Source organism: Oncorhynchus gorbuscha, linkage group LG26, assembly GCF_021184085.1.
Source record: "Oncorhynchus gorbuscha isolate QuinsamMale2020 ecotype Even-year linkage group LG26, OgorEven_v1.0, whole genome shotgun sequence".
Classification (NCBI taxonomy): Eukaryota; Metazoa; Chordata; class Actinopteri; order Salmoniformes; family Salmonidae; genus Oncorhynchus; species Oncorhynchus gorbuscha.
The window spans coordinates 5,810,129-5,836,619 of NC_060198.1; the positions used below are offsets into that span (position 1 = coordinate 5,810,129).

Genomic DNA, 26,491 nt, shown 5'->3' on the forward strand with positions numbered 1-26,491 from the left:
AATATGAAATAATAAAAATGTCCAACTAACAATGGAATTGTTTATTATGCTGTTATTCACAGAATTCAACATTTTGTTTGACGTGTTTTAAATAGAGAGTCGAAGACGAAAGTTAATCATTATGACTCTTCATTGCAATTCCCTATCCAATTGCACACTGCACATGCAGTCATTCGTAATAACACAGTTGAGCCCTTGGCCGTCCCATATCTTATTATGGCAATTAATTTTCACGTCCTATGGGAATCATTTGGAAATACTTGTCATTATGCCAACCATAGCAGCCTATTAGATTTGCATACGGCATTTAGAACCACCGGACTTTTACCTTTATTTCAAGTGCACAGTTCCGGGTAGTCTGACAGACACAGTGATAAAGTTCAACAAAGGTAGATCTCTCAGAACTGCACTCTAGCTACCACAGTTGACACTTCAAACCTGGATTATAAGGAAAAGGGGAGGCATCCTCAGCCTGCAACATCTGATCAAGCAGCCAGCAGATTTCCCTGAGTAAGCAGCACGTTAACCAGGTAATTACACTCTGTGGATTTACTCTTTTAAACAATTGTTTGATACGATAGTTTTAAATTGTTACTGTATCTAACAGCAATGTATACTATTATTATTTGGAACATGGTTATATTTCTCTTAATTTGACGACATATAACTTCTGTGTTTTCCCCACAATAAACTACCATGTCAACACATTTGTTAGTCGGATCTCTTTCCAGACTTTGTTGCTCGTGAATTTGTTACTTCTACTTTGCCTAGTTTACTGCCATAGGGCAGCACTGAGGCACAGACCATGGCAAAACAGAAACCATATCCCTGTGTTAATAAATAATGATATACACAGGGCTGGGACAGGGGAGTTAAATAACTTACTGAAGACAGCCATTCCATCCAAAACATGTGATGTGTATTCGATAGCACAGCTTTATTTGTGAAAGTAAGATGGGAATAGCATCGAGGTATGATCTCAGAAGTCTTGTATTTGCCCCTTCTTTATACCCAAGGGGGTCTTGTTGCTAGTGGCACGTTTATGTCTCGTTTCCAGTTCTCACTTTATGTAATGGCAAGCTGATTCTCATGAATTGTTTTACTGAGAATACAGTAGGAGGACCTTTCAGACCTCCAGGGGACTAAAGAAGAGAGGGACAGACAGAAACCCCCACCGGGTTAACCACTATAGAAGAAGATTAAGCCAAGGATCCCTATGTCACACTACAACAACACTGGAGTATATAACAACCCTGCCTATCATGACAGTGACACCCTGGAGATAGATAGGAGGTATGTGTGTCAACTTGTACGATTGTGTTGTTTGGATGTTTGTTATAATTCTGCTTTAACTGGGTAGAGAACCTGAATGGGTAGAGGGCTGGAATTAAATGTTGATGGACAGCTCTTAAAAATGTTTTGGGGGAGAGTGCACAAATAACTCAAATATGAGAAGTGAAGTAAAACATAATTGTCCAGTATTAGAAAATAATTCTGAGAGGATCTTGTGTTCTGTATATTTAAATGTAAACCATCACTGTGCTTGGTCACATCATCTCTAATCTCTCAATTAGTGTCAGATTTTTTATAGTGCCAGTGCCATTACATATTGTAGCAGGAAGCTATCCCTGAAATGAATACTGTCAAAGTGGGCCAATTCTCCTTCTTTGTGTGTTGAATGTTGTGTTACAGTACAAGGAGTTTGTTGTCATTTTAAGTTAATGTCGTGCTAAGTACTAGAGACGGTCATGAACCTTCAGCGGTGTGACCAAAGTAATGGTATTTCTTACAAGAGACTCACTTTATAGCGCCTCAGAAAAAAAACCATTATTGTCTATGACAGATGTCATATGTCGATAATAATATTGTAGCATGATTCTTAGAACACCATCAGCAGCGTTATGAGTAATGATTAAGGCGTTGGACTGACTGATGCAGGGTTCATACAACAACACACCAGTAATGTTATCTCCTCCGCCCTTTTTTCCAAAGTCCTTCCAGGAAATCCCAATCCCATCATAGTAACCCACATGGTAACCCCTACCCCAGGGATGATGGAGACGGGGGGCAGAGGGGCAGGTCCGACCTCCAGCAGCTCCCAGGAGGGGTCCAGTCCAGCTACAACGATGCCCAGGAGAGAGTGCCCTGGGGCGGGTGGCAGGAGGGGAGCTGGAGGGGCAGAGACAGCATTCCCATGGGTCTCCTTCCTCCCCGGTCGGAGAGCCCACGATGGCAGCAGCATGACCTCAGTAAGTCGATGTTTGATTTAATTGATTAATTAGACAATAGAAACAAGTAATGTACAGCCACACACCGATGTAATGGCAGTACACACGTTTTCTGATGGGAGATTGTATTGTAAACAGATCAGAGAAATATGATCCCTTGTGCTGTAGTAAGGGTAGTCTCTCCTCCCAAGATTTGGTTCTGGGTTCGGAGGGGATAGTATGGCCATGATTTTGTTGGAAGGCAGCCTGGTCCAATAGACTAGACGTAACATAGTAAATATATATCCGTGACACTCAAATTAGTATGATATATTACGTTTGGTATGTTTACATAAGTCCAGTATGAAGGAAGTTTGAGGTAGTTTCGTGAGCCAATGCTCAGTAGCAATAGCGCTTACGCTAGTTAGCAATTGTACTAGTGCTAGTTAGCAACTTTCTTCAAACTGCATGTAAAGACATAAAAATCATCCTACTCTGGGGACCTAGATGAAGGGCCTCATTGCCAAACCCTTTAACCCTTTAACCTAACTCTAACCTCAACCCTGACCTTAACCCCTAACCCCTAGCCACCTAGCTAATGTTAGCATTAGCCACTTAGCCACCTAGCTAACGTTACCCACAACAAATTGGAATTTGTAACATATCATATGCTTTGCCAATTCGTAACATATTGTACGAATCGCAATTTGTAACATACTGTTTGAATTGCAATTTGTAACATATCCTACGAATTGTCATTCGTAACATATCATATGAAATGGATGGACATCCACAAATGAATACATACAGTACCATATGAAACGTAACACATCGTACTAATAGGAGTGTCTGGATTTACTTTACTATGTTAAGTCTACCCCTGAGTCCAGGTTGGGAATGGAGTAGTATTTCAGTGTGGCTGGTCTTCAGGTTCTGTGTTGCTAAGTGACTTTGAATTTCTTCTAGTACCTCCTGCCTTTTGTTTGGTTAATTCCTTGTGTTTTCAATGTTGTTATAGGTACCATATCCACCTACTTTTCGAACGCTTTTAAAACACGGAAGCCAAACGCTCAAACTATTGCAACAACGTCAGTGGAGGCTGCTGAGGGGAGGATGGCTCATGATAATGGCTGGAATGGAGCGATTGGAATGGCATCAAACCATGTGTTGATGTATTTTATACCATTCCACTAATTCCTCTCCAGCCAGTACCATGAGCCCGTCCTCCCCAATTAATGTACCACCAACGTCTTGTGAACTTGTGCTTTATCATAATTCATATGTGCTCCACTAAAAATCATTGCAATTGGCATGTTTCTGATAGCGAAACATCCTGACAAAATACAACATATTACTTGCCTTATGTGCCTGGACCTTGTAGACTAAACTGCAGAGAAAACAATCCCACAACTGATTCAAATGGTTGCCCAATCAGGCAGGCTAGATGCAGTTATTTCCAAATGATTACCGGGATCTATTCAAAACGCCAGGCTTTTGAGCGGTTTTTCAAATGGCATGGGCTATTGGTTGCAGTTTACAGGCTAGACTGCAGTTTTGTACTCACTTGAAAACAATAATAGCATTCCTCATTACACTATGTTGTGGTAGCATAGGTAGGATACATGTATTGTCCCTAAAAAAATTAAACGTATGGTAGCTTTTCCAGCTGCAAACCCGGGGACTGGGAGGGAGCGCACTCAGCGCAGCCTCCGGAGCGCACCTAGTGTAGAGCTACCTAGGATTTCTTTATCTGATCAACTTTTAAAAATGTTGCTTTGTACATTGACTGGATATATTCACTACAGTATTAAGCCTAACATTGAGCTTATAAATAATGGTCTAATATGCATACACTTCTACTTAGGCTATAGGCTACATCTCGAGCCTGTCTGGCTTTGTTCTGTTGTGCAATTACGCACCTGGCTTCTCCACTGACACAGCTATTCCTCTTAAATCTTGAGGAGTCCCAGGAAAAGACAAGAGCACAAAAGCTATTTGCGCCCTTATTTCGACCTTTCTTCTTTAGCCTACTAACCGCCTATTGGAGGATAGATGCACGCGTGCACTCCCTTGCTGAATGTAAAATAGGCTACAGCTTTACGAGCGGGGAGTTGGAAAGGAGAAGCCCATATTTTCCTATAGTAGGCCAATCTTAACACCCGGCTACACCCTGACAAAATACACCATATGAGTGGCCTGCTAATGTACCTTTCTTGTGCTTCTAAACGGTCGCGAATAGACCTGAACCGATCCAAATGGTTGCATAATCAGACCTATCGGCTGTAGGCCTATGCAGTTATTTCGGAATGAAACAAAACAGGACGTTTGAGCGGTTATTCAAATGAGCCTACATCACTGCAGTTTACAGCCTATGGACAATGATTGTGTACTCACTTCATAACACGAATACATTCCTCGTTGCACTCTGTTGTTCTAGCCCAGGTACAATAATGTATTGTCTAAAAACGTAGTCCTATGCCTAATCAATAATGGAACTTTGCGTGCCCGTGAACCACAGTGCGCAGCCTGGAGGAACGTACTGCAGATTTGCCATTTCATAAACTTGTAACGGACTTTGACAGGTAAATATTTAGACTATAGCTGCAATATTTAGCTAATGTATGGCCTAATACCTAGCTAATATTTAGCTTCTTACTTCAGCTACACATCACTAGCCTCTCTATTCCAGCTGTGCCCGTGGGTCACAGGCTATAACAAGCCACTCTGCAATAGGCGATTCCTCTTCTGGTGAATTCCCAGGAAAGCTATAGGCTACAAAACTATAGGACATTTATTTGTATTATTTTGTTAAATTACAAAGCCTAATAGCTTATTCAGGGAAAGAAGCAGGCTTTCTTTTTCTAATTGCTGAATGTAAAACAGGCCTACAGCATAGAAAATCAATTTCGGGAAAATTGAGGAGAGAATGTGTGTTGGTGTGATTGATCACGTTTTACCTGTTATGATTATAACATTGTTGCACTGATGCATTGCAAATAATTGTACAGGACCTTTCCTAGATGAGCACAGTGAAAAATAAGACACAAAGGAATTGACAACCATTAGAAAAATGGAAATCACTTGCAAAACCACTTGAGCAAGGAGGCAATGAGATGCTGTAAAACATGTGCAGGCTCGGCGTTTGTTGTTCAATTGCTACATTTAAATACGAGTTACTATATTATTTTTCATTTGACCTAGATGTACATTGAAGTGTTATTTGCAGTTGTCACTATGACAATGAACACACCCTGAAAGCACTGGTCTGAACCAGTATCTGTGTGTTAGAGACCTCGTGAATGGTCTGAACCAGTATCTGTGCGTTAGAGACCTCGTGAATGGTCTTGTGTTACCACCTTATTAATAGGCAGTGTGCAGAAGAATGTTTTGATCAGTTGATTGACAGGTATGCAGAACAATAAACCATAAACTTTCCTCTAGTGTGGATGCTCACCAACGTTGTATAGTTATGTAGACTATAGTTATCATTGTAGTTATTGGCTTTGTGGAGGCCCTAATCTCATACACAACACAATTCACGTAATTATCACAACATAACTCCTAGTAGGTCTAGCTAACGTTTGAGAACTCGAATGAAATTCATATACAATTACACTTGCACTTGTTTACTTGACTTTTATACTCTATAAAGTGACTCCTTCAAATAACTTTTCAAGCTTTTTCAAGCAGAAATTTGCATCCTGTAGCACAAACTCAAAAAGTTCTGGGACACTGTAAAGTCCATGGAGAATAAGAGCACCTCTTCCCAGCTACCCACTGCACTGAGGCTAGGTAACACTGTCACCACCGATAAATCCACTATAACTGAGAATTTCAATAAGCACTTTTCTACCGCTGGCCATGCTTTCCACCTGGCTACCCCTACCCTGATCAACAGCCCTCCACCCCCCACAGCAACTCGCCCAAACCTCCCCCACTTCTCCTTCACCCAAATCCAGATAGCAGATGTTCTGAATGAGCTGCAAAATCTGGACCCCTACAAATCAGCCGGCTAGACAATCTGGACCCTCTCTTTCTAAAATGATCTGCCGAAATTGTTGCAAACCCTATTACTAGCCTGTTCAACCTCTCTTTCGTATCATCTGATATTCCCATAGATTGGAAAGCTGCCAAAGTCATCCCCCTTTTCAAAGGGGGAGACACTAGACCCAAACTGCTACAGACCTATATCTATCCTACCCTGCCTTTCTAAGGTCTTCGAAAGCCAAGTTAACAAACAGGTTACCAACCATTTCGAATCCCACCGTACCTTCTCCGCTATGCATTCTGGTTTCAGAGCTGGTCATGGGTGCACCTCAGCCACGCTCAAGGTCCTAAACAACATCATAACTGCCACCGATAAGAGATTACTGTGCAGCCGTATTCATCGACCTGGCTAAGGCTTTCGACTCTGTCAATCACAACATTCTTATTGGCAGACTCAACAGCCTTGCATTCGCCTGGTTCACCAACTACTTCTCTGATAGAGTTCAGTGTGTCAAATCGGAGGGCCTGTTGCCAGGGATTCTGGCAGTCTCTATGGGGGTGCCACAGGGTTAAATTCTGGGTCCGACTCTCTTCTCTGTATACATCAATGACCTCTACGCAGATGACACCATTCTGTATACCTCTGGCCCTTCTTTGGACACTGTGTTAACTAACCTCCAGACGAGCTTCAATGCCATACAACTCTCCTTCCGTGGCCTTTATCTTGGCCAGGTCACAGTTGAAAATGAGAACTTGTTCTCAACTAGCCTACCTGGTTAAATAAAAGTGAAATAAAAATGTTTTTTTTAAATGACCTACCGCAGAAGTAAAGCAGAAATCGAATCCATCACTTCCGTTGTTTGGCTGAGCCCATAGCAACGTTCGAAAATGAGGTGGATGCGATTAATGAATCTAGTGTTCTGTTCTCCATGATGTTCAGGTCACAGCGGGTACCAGATCGACCAGGCAACGCATTATGACACAACGCCTCCTGTACGACTTCCATCTGCAACTTCAGGTGCTGTTCAAACCACTTTAAAGAGCACATACAGTAGATTACTCTCTATTTACTTCCTTACTTTACTTCTTTAGCTTTCAGTTGGTCCCTTTGATCATAAGAACCTTTGAGGTTAGTTGTTGCACTATCCTTGCTTCAGGCAGTTAGATTGGGTATGTCATTTTAGGCGAAATTAAAAAATATATATACAAAAAATTAAATGGTCAGCTCCTTAAGAGGTTATTAAAGAGACACACAACTCAAAGATAGAATGAAAATCAAGATTGTTCATGTCATGACAGATTTCGTGTAGCTAACTTTTGCAATATTGCTATGAGGATTTATGACAATCTAATGTCTAATAATAAAAAAGGTACTATCTTGAACCTAAAAGGGTTATTTGGCTGTCCCCATAGGAGAACCCTTTGCATAGGAGAACCCTTTGAAGAACCCTTATTGTTTCCACAAAGAACCTTTTGGTTCCAGGTTCTACATGGAACTAAATGGGTTCTACCTGCAACCAAAAATAGTTCTACCTGGAACCAAAAAGGGTTCTGCTATGGGGACAACCTATTGGAAATGTCAGGGACAGCTGTCTATCGTTGTCTCTGATTGGGAATCATACTTAGGCGGCCCTTTTTCCCTCCTTTCAGTGTGGGCAGTTAACTTTGCTGGTGGCACTATAGCCCTGTAAGCTTCACGGTTGTTTCTTTCTTTTGTTGGCAACGTTTTAAATAGAAAGGAAAATGTACGCTCACCACGCTGCACTTTGGTCCACTTCTTTTGACGGCCGTGACAGGAAACCTTTTTTTAACCACCTCTACTTGATTTGTTTTAATCAAAGTTGATCATCAGCAGCAAACACTTATTTACACAGTGTAAATATTGACTCACGACACACCCATGCAATGTGAACAGGGGGGGGCTCCCCTTTCAAGCCACCCAAAACCACTTCCTTGTGCAATCAAGGACCATGTCAGTGTGTGAACCAATAAACCATGATGTATTGTAAGTTGTGTGTGCATGCCGTTCTTTGTATGTTCACTTGTTTGTACTGTAATTATGGGAATGAATTGTGTTTGCCAAGTCAATGGGTGGACATGATCTGAAATGAATGTGCAGAGTCCTTTCTATTAGCGTAACATATTATATATCCTCCGTATTGTTAGTGCTGATAGTAAGCCTATATGATGGATGGCTTTCTATTCGTTCAACACTCTTTATTAAGCTCATAATTCCTCAGTAATAGCTAGGCTGTCAGCTGTGTTTAATTAGATGTCCTCCTGTCTCCCAGGTCATGTTTCGATGAGGTTCAGGGGGTCGAGGAAGATGAGTCTATTCCCTGTAGGAGAGGCTGCTCTGGGCAATCTGGGCCTTTCTGAGGATGACATCAGGAATGAGATGGAAAATGGTGAGGGATGAAGAAGGGAGAGCCTACGGCACATCCATAGAAATGGAGTTACTAGAATTGTATTCCTATGGGCACAACCACTGTTGAGAATGCCTGTCCATTCTCCCGGTAGAAATATGATGTTTCTCTTTTCAATCAGTTCAGGACAATGTTATCCATTGAAGTCATATTCTGGATACACTGATTGAAGTAAAAGAAGTCACTATATACTATCTTTATAGCTCAATCATAACCCTCCATCACTTCGTATACTTAAATCACAAAGATTTAACTCATATATGATATATTATATATGATTATATTCATATTTTTATATTACAACTCGATCTAAAGGCATATTATGATTAATAACCTCACATATCTGTTTTATCTTGTCTTTGTCCAACAGAGGAACAGAACTTGGTCAAAGAGCTGGTTGCCATGTCAACGAGTGACAGAATCAAGGCCACCCGAGACCTCCCTATGAGCTTTGATGACAAGAAACACATCAGGTACAGTTGTTATGTCACCGTCATAGGTCAAAAAGTGCCTGTTTTCGTACAGTTTTACTATGGAAAGTTTAACTTATGACCAGGGGTAGTAAAATAAGTACTATGTACAAGGGTAGGTAGGTCATCAAGTGTGCAGTTATGTAGGCTTGCGATGTGAGATCATTGGGGGGAATAGTCACACACACAGACACACAGACACATACACACATACACAACTTCTTGCGGTATGCGGGTAAGGAAGAAGTGTTTACCATAAGCGCATCGCAAGTCCAATGTTTACAGCCACCCAGCCAGCCAAGAGCACTGTGCAACTTTTGACAGGTCATATATTTTTATGAAGAGATAATGCTGTGATGCACGTATCATCATACGCTACATAACTGTATCAGACTGTAATCTTTACGTTTGTTTGATCTCTTATCTCCTAGGGGCCAAGTGTTGGCATTGAAATCATTCAAAAAGTCCCGGCAACTGAACTGCTTTTCAGACTGCTCGACGACTGTCTCACTGGTGAGCAGTTTGACTCTCTGACATCTTTGTGTCTCTCTGTGTGTCCTCCTGTCCTGATGCCCAACTTTACTTCCTGTGTGTCCTTGTACTGCACAAGCAGTGCCCTATTAGACTATGGCAAAGTGCAACGCTTCCTGTGGTTGGCTATCACTAAATCATTATGACTTTTATGAGCAATACAATTTGCCAGGGTGACATTCAGTCTCTGCTTTCAGCGACACTTGAACATTGTCAAAAGCAGTAACAGACTGCCACCATGCAGGCGACAATACAATAACTTTCTACTTACATTGAACTGTTCCATCATCCACATCCTCTATTGACAATTACACCTTTTCTGTGACAGCTGTGCTATGAAATCTATGACAGTGCATTTGTGACATACAAGACCCCCACCACTGTTCTCAGACCAGTCTTCCCCCTCAGGCGTTCCGTAGGTGCGGTGCTAACATGACTTTAGCCAAGCAGACCCTGGAACTGTGGCGGGGTACCATGAAGGAGGTCGGGGGTAAATTTGGCACGGGGGTCCTCTCCTACTTCAAGTTCCTAAAATGGCTGCTGATGTTCAACATCTTCTCCTTCCTGGTCAACTTTGGTTTCATCACCATCCCCCAGCTCATCTATCACCCCACGCCAGACATCCCCGCTGGGGTCAGCTTCAAAGGGCTAGAGATACTGACCGGAGCGGTTTGTTGTTGTTAACTATTCACGCTACTTCTGGTAGAGGCTTTTGAGTGAATCATTCCATAGCAGCATACGCTACGAATCTGATCAACATATTTGTTATACGACACCCCGTACTGTAAAGTCAGCATACAGTGAACAGTTACTGTGTGGTAAAAATGTTTTCTTTTGATGTATCTATTTTCCCCACAGGGTTATTTCAGCCACACAGTGATGTATTATGGCGGCTACAGTAATAAAACACAAGGGACAGGGGGCCGGTCTGAGTACAACATGCAGCTGGCCTACTTCTTCACCATAGCAGCCTACATGGTGTTGTGTGGAGCCGCCCTCATCTACAGGTCAGTGTGGGATGAGACTGCACAGTGATCATGTAACAGTAACGTTGTATTGACCACTATTAACTCTGCTTTGGACTGTCATTTATGTCATGCATGGTTTGGTTTCCATGTGCTTCTTCATTGGTTTCAAGAGCCAGTAAATCATTGATCAAAGCCAGTTGATCTCACATGTATGATGTCAAATCCACAATGCCATGACATTCACATCACACCTTTATATATTTATTTAACCTTTCCTTCATGTTGTAATAGTGCAGTAAAGGGACCCTTATTCTCTCTCTTTCTCTCTGTCTCTCTCAATTCGATTCAAGGGGCTTTATTGGCATGGGAAACATATGTTAACATTGCCAAAGCAAGTGAAGTAGACAATATACAAAAGTGAAATAAACCAAAAAACATTAACAGTAAACATTACACTCACAAAAGTTCCAAAAGAATAAAGACATCACAAATGTAATATTATATATATATATAGTGTTGTAGCGATATGTAAATGGTTAAAGTACAAAAGGGAAAATAAATAAAAATAATAAATCAAATTTGGGTTGTATTTACAAGTGTACGAGTCTGCTGTTAATGATAATGCAGAGGAGGTTCCCAAGGTTGCTGTTGACACATGCCACGGTTGTTATTGGGGTCAAATTTGTCTCCACTTTTGTGGATTGGGGTGATCAGTCTCTCTCTTGGTCTCTCGGTCTCTGTCTGTCTCTCTGTCTTTGTCTATCCCTCTCTTTCTGTCCGTCTGTCCGTCCGTCCGTCCGTCCGTCTGTCCGTCTGTCCGTCTGTCCGTCTGTCCGTCTGTCCGTCTGTCTGTCTGTCTGTCTGTCTGTCTGTCTGTCTGTCTGTCTGTCTGTCTGTCTGTCTGTCTGTCTGTCTGTCTGTCTGTCTGTCTGTCTGTCTGTCTGTCTGTCTGTCTGTCTGTCTGTCTCTCTCTCAAAATTCAATTCAAGGGCTTTATTGGCATGGGAAGCACAACATTGCCAAAGCAACTGAAATAAACAATACAATTTAATTTTATAATGTTTATTTCACCTTTATTTAACCATGCAGGCTAGTTGAGAACAAGTTCTCATTTGCAACTGTGACCTGGCCAAGATAAAGCAAAGCAGTTTGACACATACAACAACACAGAGTTACACATGGAATAAACAAACATACAATCAATAATACAGTAGAAAAATATATATACAGCATGTGCAAATGAGGTAGGATAGGAGAGTTAAGGCAATAAATAGGCCATGGTGACAAAGTAATTACAATATAGCAATTAAACACTGAAATGGTAGGATGTGCAGAAGATGAATGTGCAAGTAGGGATACTGGGGTGCAAAGTAGCTAGATAAATAAATAAATACAGTATGGGGAGGAGGTAGTTTTGATGGGCTAATTACAGATGAGCTATGTACAGGTGCAGTGATCTGTGAGCTGTTCTGACAGCTGGTGCTTATAGCTAGTGAGGGAGGTAATTCTCCAGCTTCAGAGATTTTTGCAGTTCGTTCCAGTCATTGGCAGCAGAAAACTGGAAGGAGATGTGGCCAAAGGAAGAATTGGCTTTGGGGTTGACCAGTGAGATATACCTGCTGGAGCGCATGCTATGTGTGGGTGCTGCTATGGTGACCAGTGAGCTGAGATTAGGCGGGGCTATACCGCAGAGACTTGTAGATGACCTGGAGCCAGTGGGGTTTGGCGACGAGTATGAAGCGAGGGCCAGCCAACGAGAGCGTACAGTTCGCAGTGGTGGGTGGTATAAGGGGCTTTGGTGACAAAACGGATGGCACTGTGATAGATTGCATCCAATTTGTTGAAAATAGTGTTGGAGGCTATTTTGTAAATTACATCGCCGAAGTCGAGGATCGGCAGGATGGTCAGTTTTACGAGGGTATGTTTGGCAGCATGAGAGAAGGATGCTTTGTTGCGAAATAGGAAGCTGATTCTAGATTTTAATTTTGGATTGGAGATGTTTAATGTGAGTCTGGAAGGAATGTCTACAGTCTAACCAGACACCTAGGTATTTGTAGTTGTCCACATATTCTAATAATATGCATATCTTATATTCTTTGCATGAGTAGCAGGAAGTTCAAATTGGACACGCTATTTATCCAAAAGTGAAAATGCTGCCCCCTTTACCTTAAGAAGTTAACTTGGCTTTCAAAGACCTTAGAAAGGAAGGGTAGAATAGATATAGGTCTGTAGCAGTTTGGGTCTAGAGTGTCTCCCCCTTTGAAGAGGGGGATGACCGCGGCAGCTTTCCAATCTATGGGAATCTCAGACGATACGAAAGAGAGGTTGAACAGGCTAGTAATAGGGGTTGCAACAATTTCGGCAGATCATTTTAGAAAGAGAGGGTCCAGATTGTCTAGCCGGCTGATTTGTAGGGGTCCAGATTTTGCAGCTCATTCAGAACATCTGCTATCTGGATTTGGGTGAAGGAGAAGTGGGGGAGGTTTGGGCGAGTTGCTGTGGGGAGCGCAGGGCTGTTGACCGGGGTAGGGGTAGCCAGGTGGAAAGCATGGCCAGCCGTAGAAAAATGCTTTTTGAAATTCTCAGTTATAGTGGATTTATCAGTAGTGACAGTGTTTCCTAGCCTTAGTGTAGTGGGCAGCTGGGAGGAGGTGCTCTTATTCTCCATGGACTTTACAGTGTCCCAGAACTTTTTGAGTTTGTACTACAGCATGCAAATTTCTGTTTGAAAAAGCTAGCCTTAGCTTCCCTAACTGCCTGTGTATATTGTTTCCTAACTTCCCTAAAAAGTTGCATATCACGGGGGCTATTCGATGCTAATGCAGAACGCCACAGGATGTTTTTGCGCTGGTCAAGGGCAGACTGGTCTGGAGTGAACCAAGGGCTATATCTATTCCTAGTTCACTTTTTTTTAATGGAGCATGCTTATTTAATATGGTGAGGAGGGCACTTTTAAAGAATAACCAGGCATCCTCTACTGACAGGATGCGGTCAATATCATTCCAGGATCCCCCAGCCAGGTCAATTAGAAAAGCCTGTTCGCAGAAGTGTTTTAGTGAGCATTTGACAGTGATGAGGGGTGGTCGTTTGACTGCAGACCCATTACAAATGCAGGCAATGAGGCAGTGATCGCTGAAATCTTGGTTGAAAACAGCAGAGCTGTATTTGGAGGGCGAGTTAGTTAGGTTGATATCTATGAGGATGCCCGTGTTTACGGATTTGGGGTTGTACCTGGTAGGTTCATTGATAATTTGTGTGAGATTGAGGGCATCAAGCTTAGATTGTAGGATGGCCGGGATGTTAAGCATGTCCCAGTTTAGGTGACCTAGAAGCACGAGCTCAGAAGATAGATGGGGGGCAATTAATTCACATTTGGTGTCCAGGGCACAGCTGGGTGCAGAGGGTGGTCTATAGCAAGCGGCAACGGTGAGAGACATGTTTCTGGAAAGGTGAAGTAGAAAAAGTAGTAGAAGCTCAAATTGTTTTGGTACAGACCTGGATAGTAAGATAGAACTCTGCAGGCTATCTCTGCAGTAGATTGCAACACCACCCCCTTTGGCAGTTCTATCTTGGCTGAAAATGTTATAGTTAGGAATGGAAATTTCAGGGTTTTGGGTGGTTTTCCTAAGCCAGGATTGAGACACGGCTAAGACATTTGGGTTGGCAGAATGTGCTAAAGCAGTGAATAAAGCAAATTGAGGGAGTAGGCTTCTAATGTTAACATGCATGAAACCAAGGCTTTTACGGTTACAGAAGTCAACAAATGAGAGCACCTGGGGAGTAGGAGTGGAGCTAGGCACTGCATGTCCTGGATTAACCTCTACATCACCAGAGGAACAGAGGAGAAGTAGGATAAGGGTACAGCTAAAGGCTATAAGAACTGACCGTCTAGCGTTTTCGGAGCAGAGAGTAAAGGGAGCAGGTTTCTGGGCAGGATAGCATAGATTCAAGGCATAGTGTACAAACAAAGGTATGGTAGGAAGAGAGTACATTGGAGGTAAACCTAGGCATTGAGTGATGAAGAGAGAGATCTAGTCTCTAGAGTCGTTTAAACCAGGTGATGTCATTGCATATATGGGAGGTGGAACAACATGGTTGGTTAAAGCATTGAGCAGGGCTGTAGGCTCTACAGTGAAATAAGACAGTAATCACTAACCAGTAATGGACAAGGCATATTGATATTAGGGAGAGGCATGTGTAGCCAAGTGATCGTATGGGTCCAGTGAGTGGTTGGGCTGGCTGGGGACACGGCGATTCAGACAGTTAGCAGGCCAGTGCTATCAAGCTAGCAGTTAGCAGGCCGGGGCTAGCAAGCTAGCATAAGGGCCTTAGAGGGACGTCGCAATGGGGGAAAAGTCTGTTTTTGCCTCCTCGTGCAGTGACGTCGATAGACCAGTCGTGGAATTAGTAGGGTTCCAAGTAGCAGAGGGGTCCAAGTCCAATTGGCAAAACGGGTATACTGGTCCAAGAAATTGGCCGGTGGATCAGTTAACAGTCTAATATGCTATAGATAGCTAGCAGGCCGCGGTTACCAGAATGGTCCTTCAGGGGATGCCGCGCCTAAGGGGCCTGTTATGTCGGTATTCCAGTTGTGAAGGATCGGCGGGGTTCCGTGCCCCGTACCGGCAGTATAAGGTGTCCGGATATTGTAGCCGAGGAGTGGGCTTCAAGAGTAGCCCAGGAGCCCTAGCTGGGAGATGGGTCTAGCATGGGCTAGCCCCAGGCTAGTTGGTGCTTGCTACAGGACGGAAACGTTAGCCAGGAGTAGTCAACCCGGGTTGCGGTTAGCTAGCTGCCATGATCCAGATGAAAGGGTTCAGAGTTTGCGGTAGGAATCCGGGGATATGGAGAGAAAAATAGGTCCGGTATGCTTGGGTTTGAAACACGTTGTACAAACTGGCGAGAGCTTTCCGAGCTAAAGGTTAGCTGACTGATAACTGGTAGCTAGTTAGCTAGCTAGCTTCAGTTGAGGTATTCCAGTTTGGAGGTAAATAGAAATACTTTTTAAAAAACAGATCCACACCACATTGGGTGAGGCGGGTTGCAGCAGATTATTTTGAAGTTGAGGTTTAGGAAAATATTAAAAAGAATGCGAAGAAAAAGATATAAAAAGATATATACATGGGACGAGACAAGACAAAGACATCTGACTGCTCCGTCATCTTGGATTCAAAATGAACAGTAAACATTACACTCACATAAGTTCCAAAAGAATAAAGACATTTCAAATGTCATATTACGTCTATATACAGTGTTGTAGCGATGTACAAAAGGGAAAATAAATCAACTTAAAAATCAAAATTTGTGTAGCAGACCCTCATGCCACATTGAGTCAAATGCTTTTTTCAATCAACAAAGCATGAGAAGACTTTGCCTTTGTTTTGGTTTGTTTGTCAATTAGGGTGTGCAGAGTGAATACGTGGTCTGTCTGTAAAAAATTTGGTACAAAGCCAATTTGACATTTGCTCAGTACATTGTTTTTACTGAGGAAATGTATGAGTCTGCTGTTAATCATAATGCAGAGGATTTTCCCAAGGTTGCTGTTGACTCATATCCCACGGTAGTTATTGGGGTCAAATTTGTTTCCACTTTTGTGGATTGTTGACCTCCCCCCTCTCTCTCTCTGCAGCATGGCCAGCTCGTTCAGGAAGAAGTATGTCCTTGCAGACTCAGGCTTGGGTGGAGCCTGGCAGCTCCTGTGTAGCTGGGACTTCAGTGTGACTAACGAGAAAGCCGTACGACAGCGCAAGAACAATCTGCGCATCCAACTCAAGGTCACTTTCACTGTAATCTCGGAAACCAGAACCAAATCTTGTGTGAGCTCGCCAGTTATCAGGCTTTTACAAGCGACTAATGTCACTGTTTTTGATAAACTATTACTGTAGCTTTGTTGACCTCATGGCCATCTCATTACTGTAGCTTTGTTGACCTCATGGCCATATCATAACTGTAGCTTTGTTACAAGAAAGAATGTAATATCGCTGAACAAATCCCACATTTGCGAAACTAGATAAATGCCCAGTACTTGTGACTCAGTACTTATCTGCTCTTCCATACATAGAATACTCTGCACTCTGACTTGTTAGGGGGCCCAAATAGGATCTCTCTCAGATAACCAACTGTGAAATAACTTTGAAATAATGTTTCCATTCCCCTCCAGGAGTCCTTATCAGAAAAGGTCCAGGTGGCCCTGCTACCTCTGACAGAGAGGCTGAAGCACTATGTGGTCTTCCTGGGTACCTGGCTCCTCTCCACGGGCATGGCCTTGGGCTGTGGCGCCAGTGTCTACTTCCTGTGTCAATATGACACATGGGTATGGTACATTTTATTAACTTTCATATAACCAGGAAGTCCCATTGAGGTCAGAAGAACTCTTTCCCAAGGGAGACCTTACGTAAACGTAGTGACACGATGACACGTGGCTTCCTGATAAAGCTTGTGTTTTTAATGTATGATCCGGTATGTATGCCTCACACTGTGTAGCTCCGGGACCAGTGTCGATGACAATTGTATAAGACATACCCTTGTGTACAGTAATTCAAAGTGAGTCATAGTGTCTGTGTGTACCTGAGCATATCTGCATCATATAGCATCAATACAATACTACTTTCCTGGCAGTACAGTGTGTGGTCTTTATAATGGTGTTAGTGGGACATCATTGCTACACTTCCACCAAATTATTATTCTATCGTTTTTTAAATTTAACCTTCATTTAACCTTCATTTAACCTTCATTTAACTAAGCAAGTCAGTTAAAAACAAATTCTTATTTACAATGACGGCCTACACCGGCCAAACCCGGACGAAGCTGGGCCAATTGTGCGCCGCCCTGTGGGACTCCCAATCACAGCCGGTTGTGATACAACTTGGGTTTGAACCAAGGTGCCTGTAGTGACGTCTCTAACACTGAGATGCAGTGCCTTAGACCGCTGCGCCACTCGGGAGCACCTAAGACTTACCCTACACCATTGTGTCACCACTGATTTATTGTTAATGGAAGCTCAAGTGTTTGTGTTTCCATCCGGAGTGTGACGATAAAGACTTGGGGAGAACAGAATCAACAACATCTGCATCATCAAGACTGTTGCTTTGTGACAAGGTGTTAAAGTCCACAGTCCACAGTTAGCCATTGTTGTGTAAATGCCAGCTGAAAAGTATCCAGGGCCTTGGCTCCAAGTCAGAGCAGGTCAGCCGGAGACATGGCCCAGTGAGACATGGGTGCCGGCCTGCGTAGATGGAAACAGAATCATCTGAGCCTTTTGTGTAAAACATCGGGGTAAATCTCAAATGGAAACGGGACACTTTATCTTGCTAAAGCTGTGATTGATTATGTCCAGACTTCAGTGTCTTATCTTTTCACCAGGCTGGTTGCTTCTAGGCACTGATCTATGAACAGCTCACCCTCTCCAAAGCCTCTTTTTAACATGGGGGAAACACACACCTGTCCTTAGATCAGAACAAACTGACCTACTATGGTATCTTTCCAGCGGACAAGGCAGTCAGGGGACAAAGCTTCCGGCTCTCTCCTGGAGGAGGCCGCTACTCTCCTCCTCCCCTTTGTGGTGTCCCTGATCAATCTGGTCGTCCCTCTCTTCTACTCTCTGTTCAAAAAGATAGAGCACTACTCCAACCCTCGCATGCAGGTCTATGCCATCATAGTCAGGTTAGAGATGGATACAAAACACATTTAAAAATGCATACGCTACCGGTCAAAAGTTTAGATACACCTACTCATTCAAGGGTTTTTCTTTATTATATATTTTCTATATTTTGATTTGTTTAACACTTTTTTTGTTACTACATGATTCCATATGTGTTCTTTCATAGTTTTGATGTCTTCACTGTTATTCTACAATGTAGTTTAATAGTAAAAATAAAGTAAAACCCTGGAATGAGTAGGTGTATCTAAACTTTTGACTGGTACTGTATATTGAAATCGATTGATCAAAACTATTTGCTCAATGATCAATTTAAAGCAATGGATGAATGAAATATTACAGTAATGCGTCAATTCTAAATATGCTTAATAAAATATCAGAAAAAAGCAGAAAGGTCATATACTGTACAAGGTTTTAGAAAACTGATGTTTTGAATGCCCTTTTCCTTTTTAGAAATGTCATTCTCAAGATGTCCATTCTGGGTATTCTCTGCTACTACTGGATGAAGGATGTGGCCAATACATTTTCAGTAAGTCCCTTGAAACCAAATCACATGCATGCTTTCAATTTTTTTTTTGATTGTCACTAATATGTACTGTATGTTCATTCACCACTGTGATTCCAATCGTTTGTCTTAGTGCTGGGAGTCCATCGTAGGACAAGCCTTGTACAGACTGGTTATTATGGACTTCCTCTTCATAATGTTAGGATCCTTCTTTGGAGAGTTCCTGAGCAAGTGAGTGGCATTTTCGAAACACATTTTCCCATAACGTGTTCACTTAAAGCTAAACATGCTACAGAATGCAGTAGAATTCTATACTATAACTCATCTTTCTGTTTGGAGGGAAGGTTTCATTGAAAAATGCTCTTCTGTAACTCCTTAGTTCTTTTCTCCACCAGTGTCATTGGGACTAAATTCATACAGAGCCTGGGAGTTCCAGAGTTTGACGTTGCCAGGAATGTCCTTGACCTGATCTATGCACAGACCCTGGCATGGTATTTCATTACACTGTACTCTACTGTACTCTACTCTACTGTACTCTACTCTACTGTACTCTACTGTACTGTACTGTACTGTACTGTACTGTACTGTACTGTACTGTACTGTACTGTACTGTACTGTACTGTACTGTGCTCTACTGTACTGTACTGTACTGTACTGTACTGTACTGTACTGTACTGTACTGTATTCTACTGTACTGTGCTCTACTGTACTCTACTGTACTGTACTGTACTCTACTGGACTGTACTGTACTCTACTGTACTGTGCTCTACTGTACTGTACTGTTCTCTACTGTATTGTGCTCTACTGTACTCTACTGTACTGTACCATACTGTACTGTGTTCTACTGTACTCTACTCTACTGTACTCTACTGTACTGTGCTCTACTGTACTGTACTCTACTGTACTGTACTGTACTGTATTCTACTGTACTGTACTCTACTGTATTCTACTGTACTGTGCTCTACTGTATTCTACTGTACTGTACTCTACTGGACTGTACTGTACTCTACTGTACTGTGCTCTACTGTACTCTACTGGACCCTACTGTACTGTACTCTACTTTACTGTACTCTACTGGACTGTACTGGACTCTACTGTACTGTGCTCTACTGTACTCTACTGTACTGTACCATACTGTACTGTGTTCTAATGTACTCTACTCTACTGTACTCTACTGTACTGTGCTCTAATGTTCTCTACTCTACTCTACTGTACAGTGCTCTAATATACTCTACTGTACAGTGCTCTAATGTACTCTACTCTACCGTACAGTGCTCGAATGTACTCTACTCTCCTGCACAGTGCTCTAATGTACTCTACTCTACTGTACTGTGCTCTAATGTACTCTACTCTACTGTACTCTACTGTACAGTGCTCTAATGTTCTCTACTGTACTCTACTGTACAGTGCTCTAATGTTCTCTACTCGACTCTACTGTACAGTGCTCTGATATACTCTACTCTACTGCACAGTGCTCTAATGTACTCTACTGTACAGTGCTCTAATGTACTCTAATCTACTGTACAGTGCTCTAATGTACTCTACTCTACTGCACAGTGCTCTAATGTACTCTACTCTACTGTACTCTGCTCTAATTTACTATACTCTACTGTACTCTACTCTACTGTGCTCTAATTGACTATACTCTACTGTACTCTACTCTACTGTATTGTGCTCTAATTTACTCTACTCTACTGTACTGTGCTCTAATTTACTCTACTCTTCTGTACTGTGCTCTGATGTACTCTACTGTACTGTGCTCTAATGACCTCTACTGTACAGTACTCTACTGTAGTGGACTCTACTGTACTTTACTCTAATGTACTGTACTGTGCTCTAATCTACTCTACTGTACTGTACCATACTGTACTGTGTTCTAATGTACTCTACTCTACTGTACTCTACTGTACTGTGCTCTAATGTTCTCTACTCTACTCTACTGTACAGTGCTCTAATATACTCTACTCTACTGTACAGTGCTCTAATGTACTCTACTCTACCGTACAGTGCTCTAATGTACTCTACTCTCCTGCACAGTGCTCTAATGTACTCTACTCTACTGTACTGTGCTCTAATGTACTCTACTCTACTGTACTCTACTGTACAGTGCTCTAATGTTCTCTACTGTACTCTACTGTACAGTGCTCTAATGTTCTCTACTCGACTCTACTGTACAGTGCTCTGATATACTCTACTCTACTGTACAGTGCTCTAATGTACTCTACTGTACAGTGCTCTAATGTACTCTAATCTACTGTACAGTGCTCTAATGTACTCTACTCTACTGCACAGTGCTCTAATGTACTCTACTCTACTGTACTCTGCTCTAATTTACTATACTCTACTGTACTCTACTCTACTGTGCTCTAATTGACTATACTCTACTGTACTATACTCTACTGTACTGTGCTCTAATGTACTCTACTGTACTGTGCTCTAATTTACTCTACTCTACTGTACTGTGCTCTAATTTACTCTACTCTTCTGTACTGTGCTCTGATGTACTCTACTGTACTGTGCTCTACTGTAGTGGACTCTACTGTACTTTACTCTAATGTACTGTACTGTGCTCTAATCTACTCTACTGTACTGAACTGTGCTGTCCTCGACTCTAATCTCTGTTCATCTATAGCTCCATCTATTTTCATAGTAAAACATAACACCACTGTGGATGAGATATGGTCAATTCTTATAACCATGTTTTTCTGTCTGCAGGATCGGAATCTACTTCTCTCCCCTTCTCCCAGTGATACAGATAATCAAGTTCTTCATCCTCTTCTACCTAAAGAAGGTAACCTGTTCAGTATGGTTCTTCTACCTAAAGAAGGTAACCTGTTCAGTATGGTTCTTCTACCTAAAGAAGGTAACCTGTTCAGTACGGTTCTTCTACCTAAAGAAGGTAACCTGTTCAGTATGGTTCTTCTACCTAAAGAAGGTAACCTGTTCAGTAAGGTTCTTCTACCTAAAGAAGGTAACCTGTTCAGTACGGTTCTTCTACCTAAAGAAGGTAACCTGTTCAGTACGGTTCTTCTACCTAAAGAAGGTAACCTGTTCAGTACGGTTCTTCTACCTAAAGAAGGTAACCTGTTCAGTATGGTTCTTCTACCTAAAGAAGGTAACCTGTTCAGTATGGTTCTTCTACCTAAAGAAGGTAACCTGTTCAGTACGGTTCTTCTACCTAAAGAAGGTAACCTGTTCAGTATGGTTCTTCTACCTAAAGAAGGTAACTGTTCAGTATGGTTCTTCTACCTAAAGAAGGTAACCTGTTCAGTATGGTTCTTCTACCTAAAGAAGGTAACCTGTTCAGTATGGTTCTTCTACCTAAAGAAGGTAACCTGTTCAGTACGGTTCTTCTACCTAAAGAAGGTAACTGTTCAGTATGGTTCTTCTACCTAAAGAAGGTAACCTGTTCAGTATGGTTCTTCTACCTAAAGAAGGTAACCTGTTCAGTATGGTTCTTCTACCTAAAGAAGGTAACCTGTTCAGTACGGTTCTTCTACCTAAAGAAGGTAACCTGTTCAGTACGGTTCTTCTACCTAAAGAAGGTAACCTGTTCAGTATGGTTCTTCTACCTAAAGAAGTTAACCCGTTCAGTATGGTTCTTCTACCTAAAGAAGTTAACCTGTTCAGTACGGTTCTTCTACCTAAAGAAGGTAACCTGTTCAGTACGGTTCTTCTACCTAAAGAAGGTAACCTGTTCAGTATGGTTCTTCTACCTAAAGAAGGTAACCTGTTCATTATGGTAGATAAAATAGGCCCCTTAGCAGACACTTCTTATCCAAAGCAGTGAGTACATATTCAGTATGGCCATGTGACCCCTGCAGGAATTGCTAGCGTAGCACTCCATCCAACTGAGCCACACAGGACCATGGCTGACTCAGGTGACAGTAAGCTGAACCTTGGTGTTGATTATCTGCCCTAGATACCATGCCATAGCAGAATGGGCCAGGCTCGTGTTACTCTCTTCTGAAGAGGGTGCTGAATGTTTCATGACACGCTTGAATGGCATAGAATTAGCTCCATTTATAGATGGTAGCGATGGTCACTAGGATTTTTCCAATACAATGATGAAACATATATGAGTGTCCTGGAAACGAAAAGAGAGATGTTTTCCCTGTGGTACATACAGGGAAATCATTACATGTTCATCAACAAAACTACAAGTGGAAGGTGTCTGCAATAAAGGATTTAGTTGATCAAATACAATAACATGATACCTGTTAAAGGTCCCCAAAGCACACACATCCCTGGGTCACTCCTCTTTTCAGTTCGCTGCAGCCAGCGACTGGAACGAGCTGCAACAAACACTCCAACTGGACCGTTTTATCCATCTCTTCATTCAAAGACTCGATCATGGACACTCTTACTGACAGTTGTGGCTGACAGTTGCGTGATGGAATGTTGTCTCTACCTTCTTGCCCTTTGTGCTGTTGTTCTGTGCCCAATAATGTTTGCACCCTGTTTTGTACTGCTACTATGTTTGCTGCTACCATGTTGTGTTGTCATGTGTTGCTGCCTTGCTTTGTTGTTGTCTTTAGGTCTCTCTTTATGTAGTGTTGTGTTGTCTCTCTTGTTGTGATGTGTGTTTCGTCCTATATTTCTATATATTTTAAATGTTTAATCCCAGTCCCTTGTCCCCGCAGGAGGCCTTTTGCCTTTTGGTAGGCCGTCATTGTAAATAACACTTAGTTCTTAACTGACTTGCCTCGTTAAATAAAGGTGAAATAAAATACAAATAAATACCTCCCTGACAAATCAATAATGACTTTATTCCTGGATAATGTGCAGGTCAAATGTTACTCTCAGTTCTCCCTTATTGTCAAAGGTCATTGTTTGTTCACCTGTTCATCAAATCGTGCCGTTGCCAAGACACCGTCACCAGGCTCCTCCTCTCTCTATCTCCCTCTCCAGCTCTGTAATGCCCGGTCTATACTTTGTGTCCTCCAGGTCAGCCTGACCCAGAACTGCCAGCCCCCCAGGCGAGCCGGCAGGGCGGCTCAGATGCAAACCATCTTCATCGCTATCCTCTTCTTCCCTTCCTTCGTGGGGGCTCTGTCCATGGTGGCCTACACCGTGTGGACGTACGTGTATAAGTGGTCAGGGCAAGGTTAATCTAGGGACTTATGTTACGTTACGGCTGTCATAGATTAAGGCAAGGCCAAACAAACACCTGTAGATATATGGAGTGGTTCAGATTCCATCTAGTTCTGGATAAATATGGCTTGTTCAGAAGAACTGGAGTCTGTCATTAATTGATAACCAAGAGCTAAACTTGATTCAGATTTGGTTTAATTTTAGGGGCTGAGATAGTCCGTGGAATCATGCTGTTTAGCAGCTATTCAAAAGCATGACGCTATACTTAAACCTTCCAGTAAGAAAGTTGAAAATGTGCTGAAAGTTGGATGATTGAAAGTTGGTTGACTTAGGCTCCATTTCTCTGACCTAAGCATTTCAAACTGCCATGTCTCCCCTGATCCCTCCCCCAGTCTGCCCCCCTCAGACGAGTGTGGGCCCTTCAGGGGCCTCAACACCACCTTCGGTGCAATACAGATCTGGATGGACGATTTGAACAGGGTGGATGCGTTTCGGTGGACTGTCTGGATCTACCAGCACGTCATCAGGAGTGAGATATTCTACTTCCTGGTCTCTCTCATCATCCTGTGAGTTCCTCTTTGTTCATGTTGAGGTGGTTATGTTGGTTTAAAGTTGTGTTTATGAAGGTAGCAAGTAGTTTTAAAGCACAGTCTTACGGTAAAGTGACAGTTGTCTTCAAAATGTGATATAAGGCATATAAGTCGTAAACTTAACTTGATCATGATTCCTAGAAATGATTGATCGTTTGAGCTGTTTGTCAAAAGACTGACTTGTACATTTTGCTAGTCACTCTTATCCATAGACTTACAGGAGCACTTAGGGTGAAGTGCCTTGCTCAAGGGCACATCGGCCGATTTTTCACCTAGTCAGCTTAGTGATTCAAACCAGCGACCTTTCGGTTACTGGCCCAATGCTCTTAACCGCTAGGCTACCTGCCTTGAAGCAGTATACTGAAGTCCTATCAAGCAATGCATTCAGATTTTATAGCGTTGTCTACCGGATCAAGCCATCAAATACAATCTAGTGGCACTTTATGACATTAAATGCCTACTTTGCCCTTTCACATACTGTAATACAAAGTCACTGACTGACCTCCTTTCCACAGTGTCTTCATTTACATCTTCAGGCAGATCACTCAGGGACGCCAGCTGCTTATCACTCTACTGAGACAGCAGATTGTTAATGTGAGTTCTGGTGAGCTGTCTGGTCTGACGTGTCTCGTCCATCAGAGCTGTTGTGTCCGAAGTGGTTGTGTCTACGTTATGATGTTGTTGAAGTGCCGGAGTAATATATTTACCTGATTTCATTTGAATGTGCAGTGTTGATGTTGTTCATTTGTTGTTTTTATGAATTGTATTGACTGTCTAGCATGTTTTCGCTCTCTCTTTCACTCTCTCTCTGGTTGTCTCTCTCTCTCTCTCTCTCTGTCTCTGGTTGTCTCACTCATCTCTCTGTCTGTCTGTCTCTCTCTCTCTCTCTCTCTCTCTCTCTCTCTCTCTCTCTCTCTCTCTCTCTCTCTCTCTGTCTCTGGTTGTCTCACTCTCTCTCTCTCTCTCTCTGTCTCTGGTTGTCTCTCTCTCTCTCTCTGGTTGTCTCTTCTCTCTCTCTCTCTGGTTGTCTCTGCTCTCTCTCTCTCTCTCTGGTTGTCTCTCTCTCTCTCTCTCTCTCTGGTTGTCTCACTCTCTCTCTCTCTCTCTCTCTCTCTCTCTCTCTCTCTCTGTCTGTCTCTCTTGTCTCTCTCTCTCTCTCTCTCTCTCTGTCTCTGGTTGTCTCTGGTTCTCTCTCTCTCTCTCTCTCTCTCTCTCTCTCTCTCTCTCTCTCTCTCTCTCTCTCTCTCTCTCTCTCTCTCTCTCTCTCTCTCTCTCTCTCTCTTCTCTCTTCTCTTGCTCTCTCTCTCTGGTTGTCTCGCTCTCTCTCTCTCTCTGAGTCTGTCTCTCTCTCTCTCTCTTCTGGTTGAGACTATCTCTTCTGAGTCTCTTAACTCTTCTATCTCTTCTCTCTATCTCTTGAGACTATCTCTTCTTGAGACTATCTAACTTAACCTTGAGACTATCTAACTTAAAGGGAGGACTATCTCTTAACCTTGAGACTATCTAACTTAACCTTGAGACTATCTAACTAACCCTTTAATTAAGGAAGGGAAGGATCGTATTTAACCTTGAGACTATCTAACTTTCTTGAGACTATCTAACTTAACCTTGAGACTATCCTTCAGACTATCTAATAACCTTGAGACAGAATAAACAGTATTTAAAAATAAAAAACTAGGTAACCTTGAGGATCTAAAACCTTGAGACTATCTAATAACCTTGAGACTATCTAATAACCTTGAGACTATCTAATTTAACCTTGAGACTATCTAACTTAACCTTGAGACTATCTAACTTAACCTTGAGTCTATCGTATTTAACCTTGAGACTATCTAACTTAACCTTGAGACTATCTAACTTAACCTTGAGACTATCTAACTTAACCTTGAGTCTATCGTATTTAACCTTGAGACTATCTAACTTAACCTTGAGACTATCTAACTTAACCTTGAGACTATCTAACTTAACCTTGAGACTATCTAACTTAACCTTGAGACTATCTAACTTAACCTTGAGTCTATCGTATTTAACCTTGAGACTATCTAACTTAACCTTG

The 26,491-nt window shown here is 42.2% G+C and overlaps 1 protein-coding gene across 1 annotated transcript; it reads left to right on the forward strand.

The window, feature by feature from the left end:
• Positions 1 to 131: 131 nt before the first annotated feature.
• tmc5 (transmembrane channel like 5) lies at positions 132 to 26,001 on the forward strand. The gene is made up of 20 exons (XM_046331984.1): positions 132 to 530; positions 1,108 to 1,293; positions 1,993 to 2,249; positions 7,135 to 7,212; positions 8,486 to 8,602; positions 8,991 to 9,093; positions 9,522 to 9,603; positions 10,030 to 10,290; positions 10,480 to 10,628; positions 16,219 to 16,363; positions 16,750 to 16,902; positions 18,076 to 18,251; positions 18,700 to 18,775; positions 18,885 to 18,982; positions 19,147 to 19,242; positions 21,467 to 21,542; positions 23,699 to 23,832; positions 24,238 to 24,411; positions 24,951 to 25,029; positions 25,981 to 26,001. Exons 2-20 carry the CDS (start codon positions 1,217 to 1,219, stop codon positions 25,999 to 26,001), a joined length of 2,352 nt encoding a protein of 783 aa, XP_046187940.1. The 5' UTR covers positions 132 to 530; positions 1,108 to 1,216.
• Positions 26,002 to 26,491: the final 490 nt, after the last annotated feature.

Coding starts and splice junctions, on each gene's coding strand:
- tmc5 (XM_046331984.1), top strand. CDS start 1,217: ATGTCACACTACAACAACACTGGAGTATATAACAACCCTGCCTATCAT. Junction 8,603..8,990: donor CAGGAATGAGATGGAAAATG/GTGAGGGATGAA, acceptor TTTGTCCAACAG/AGGAACAGAACTTGGTCAAA. Junction 19,243..21,466: donor TATGCACAGACCCTGGCATG/GTATTTCATTAC, acceptor TTCTGTCTGCAG/GATCGGAATCTACTTCTCTC.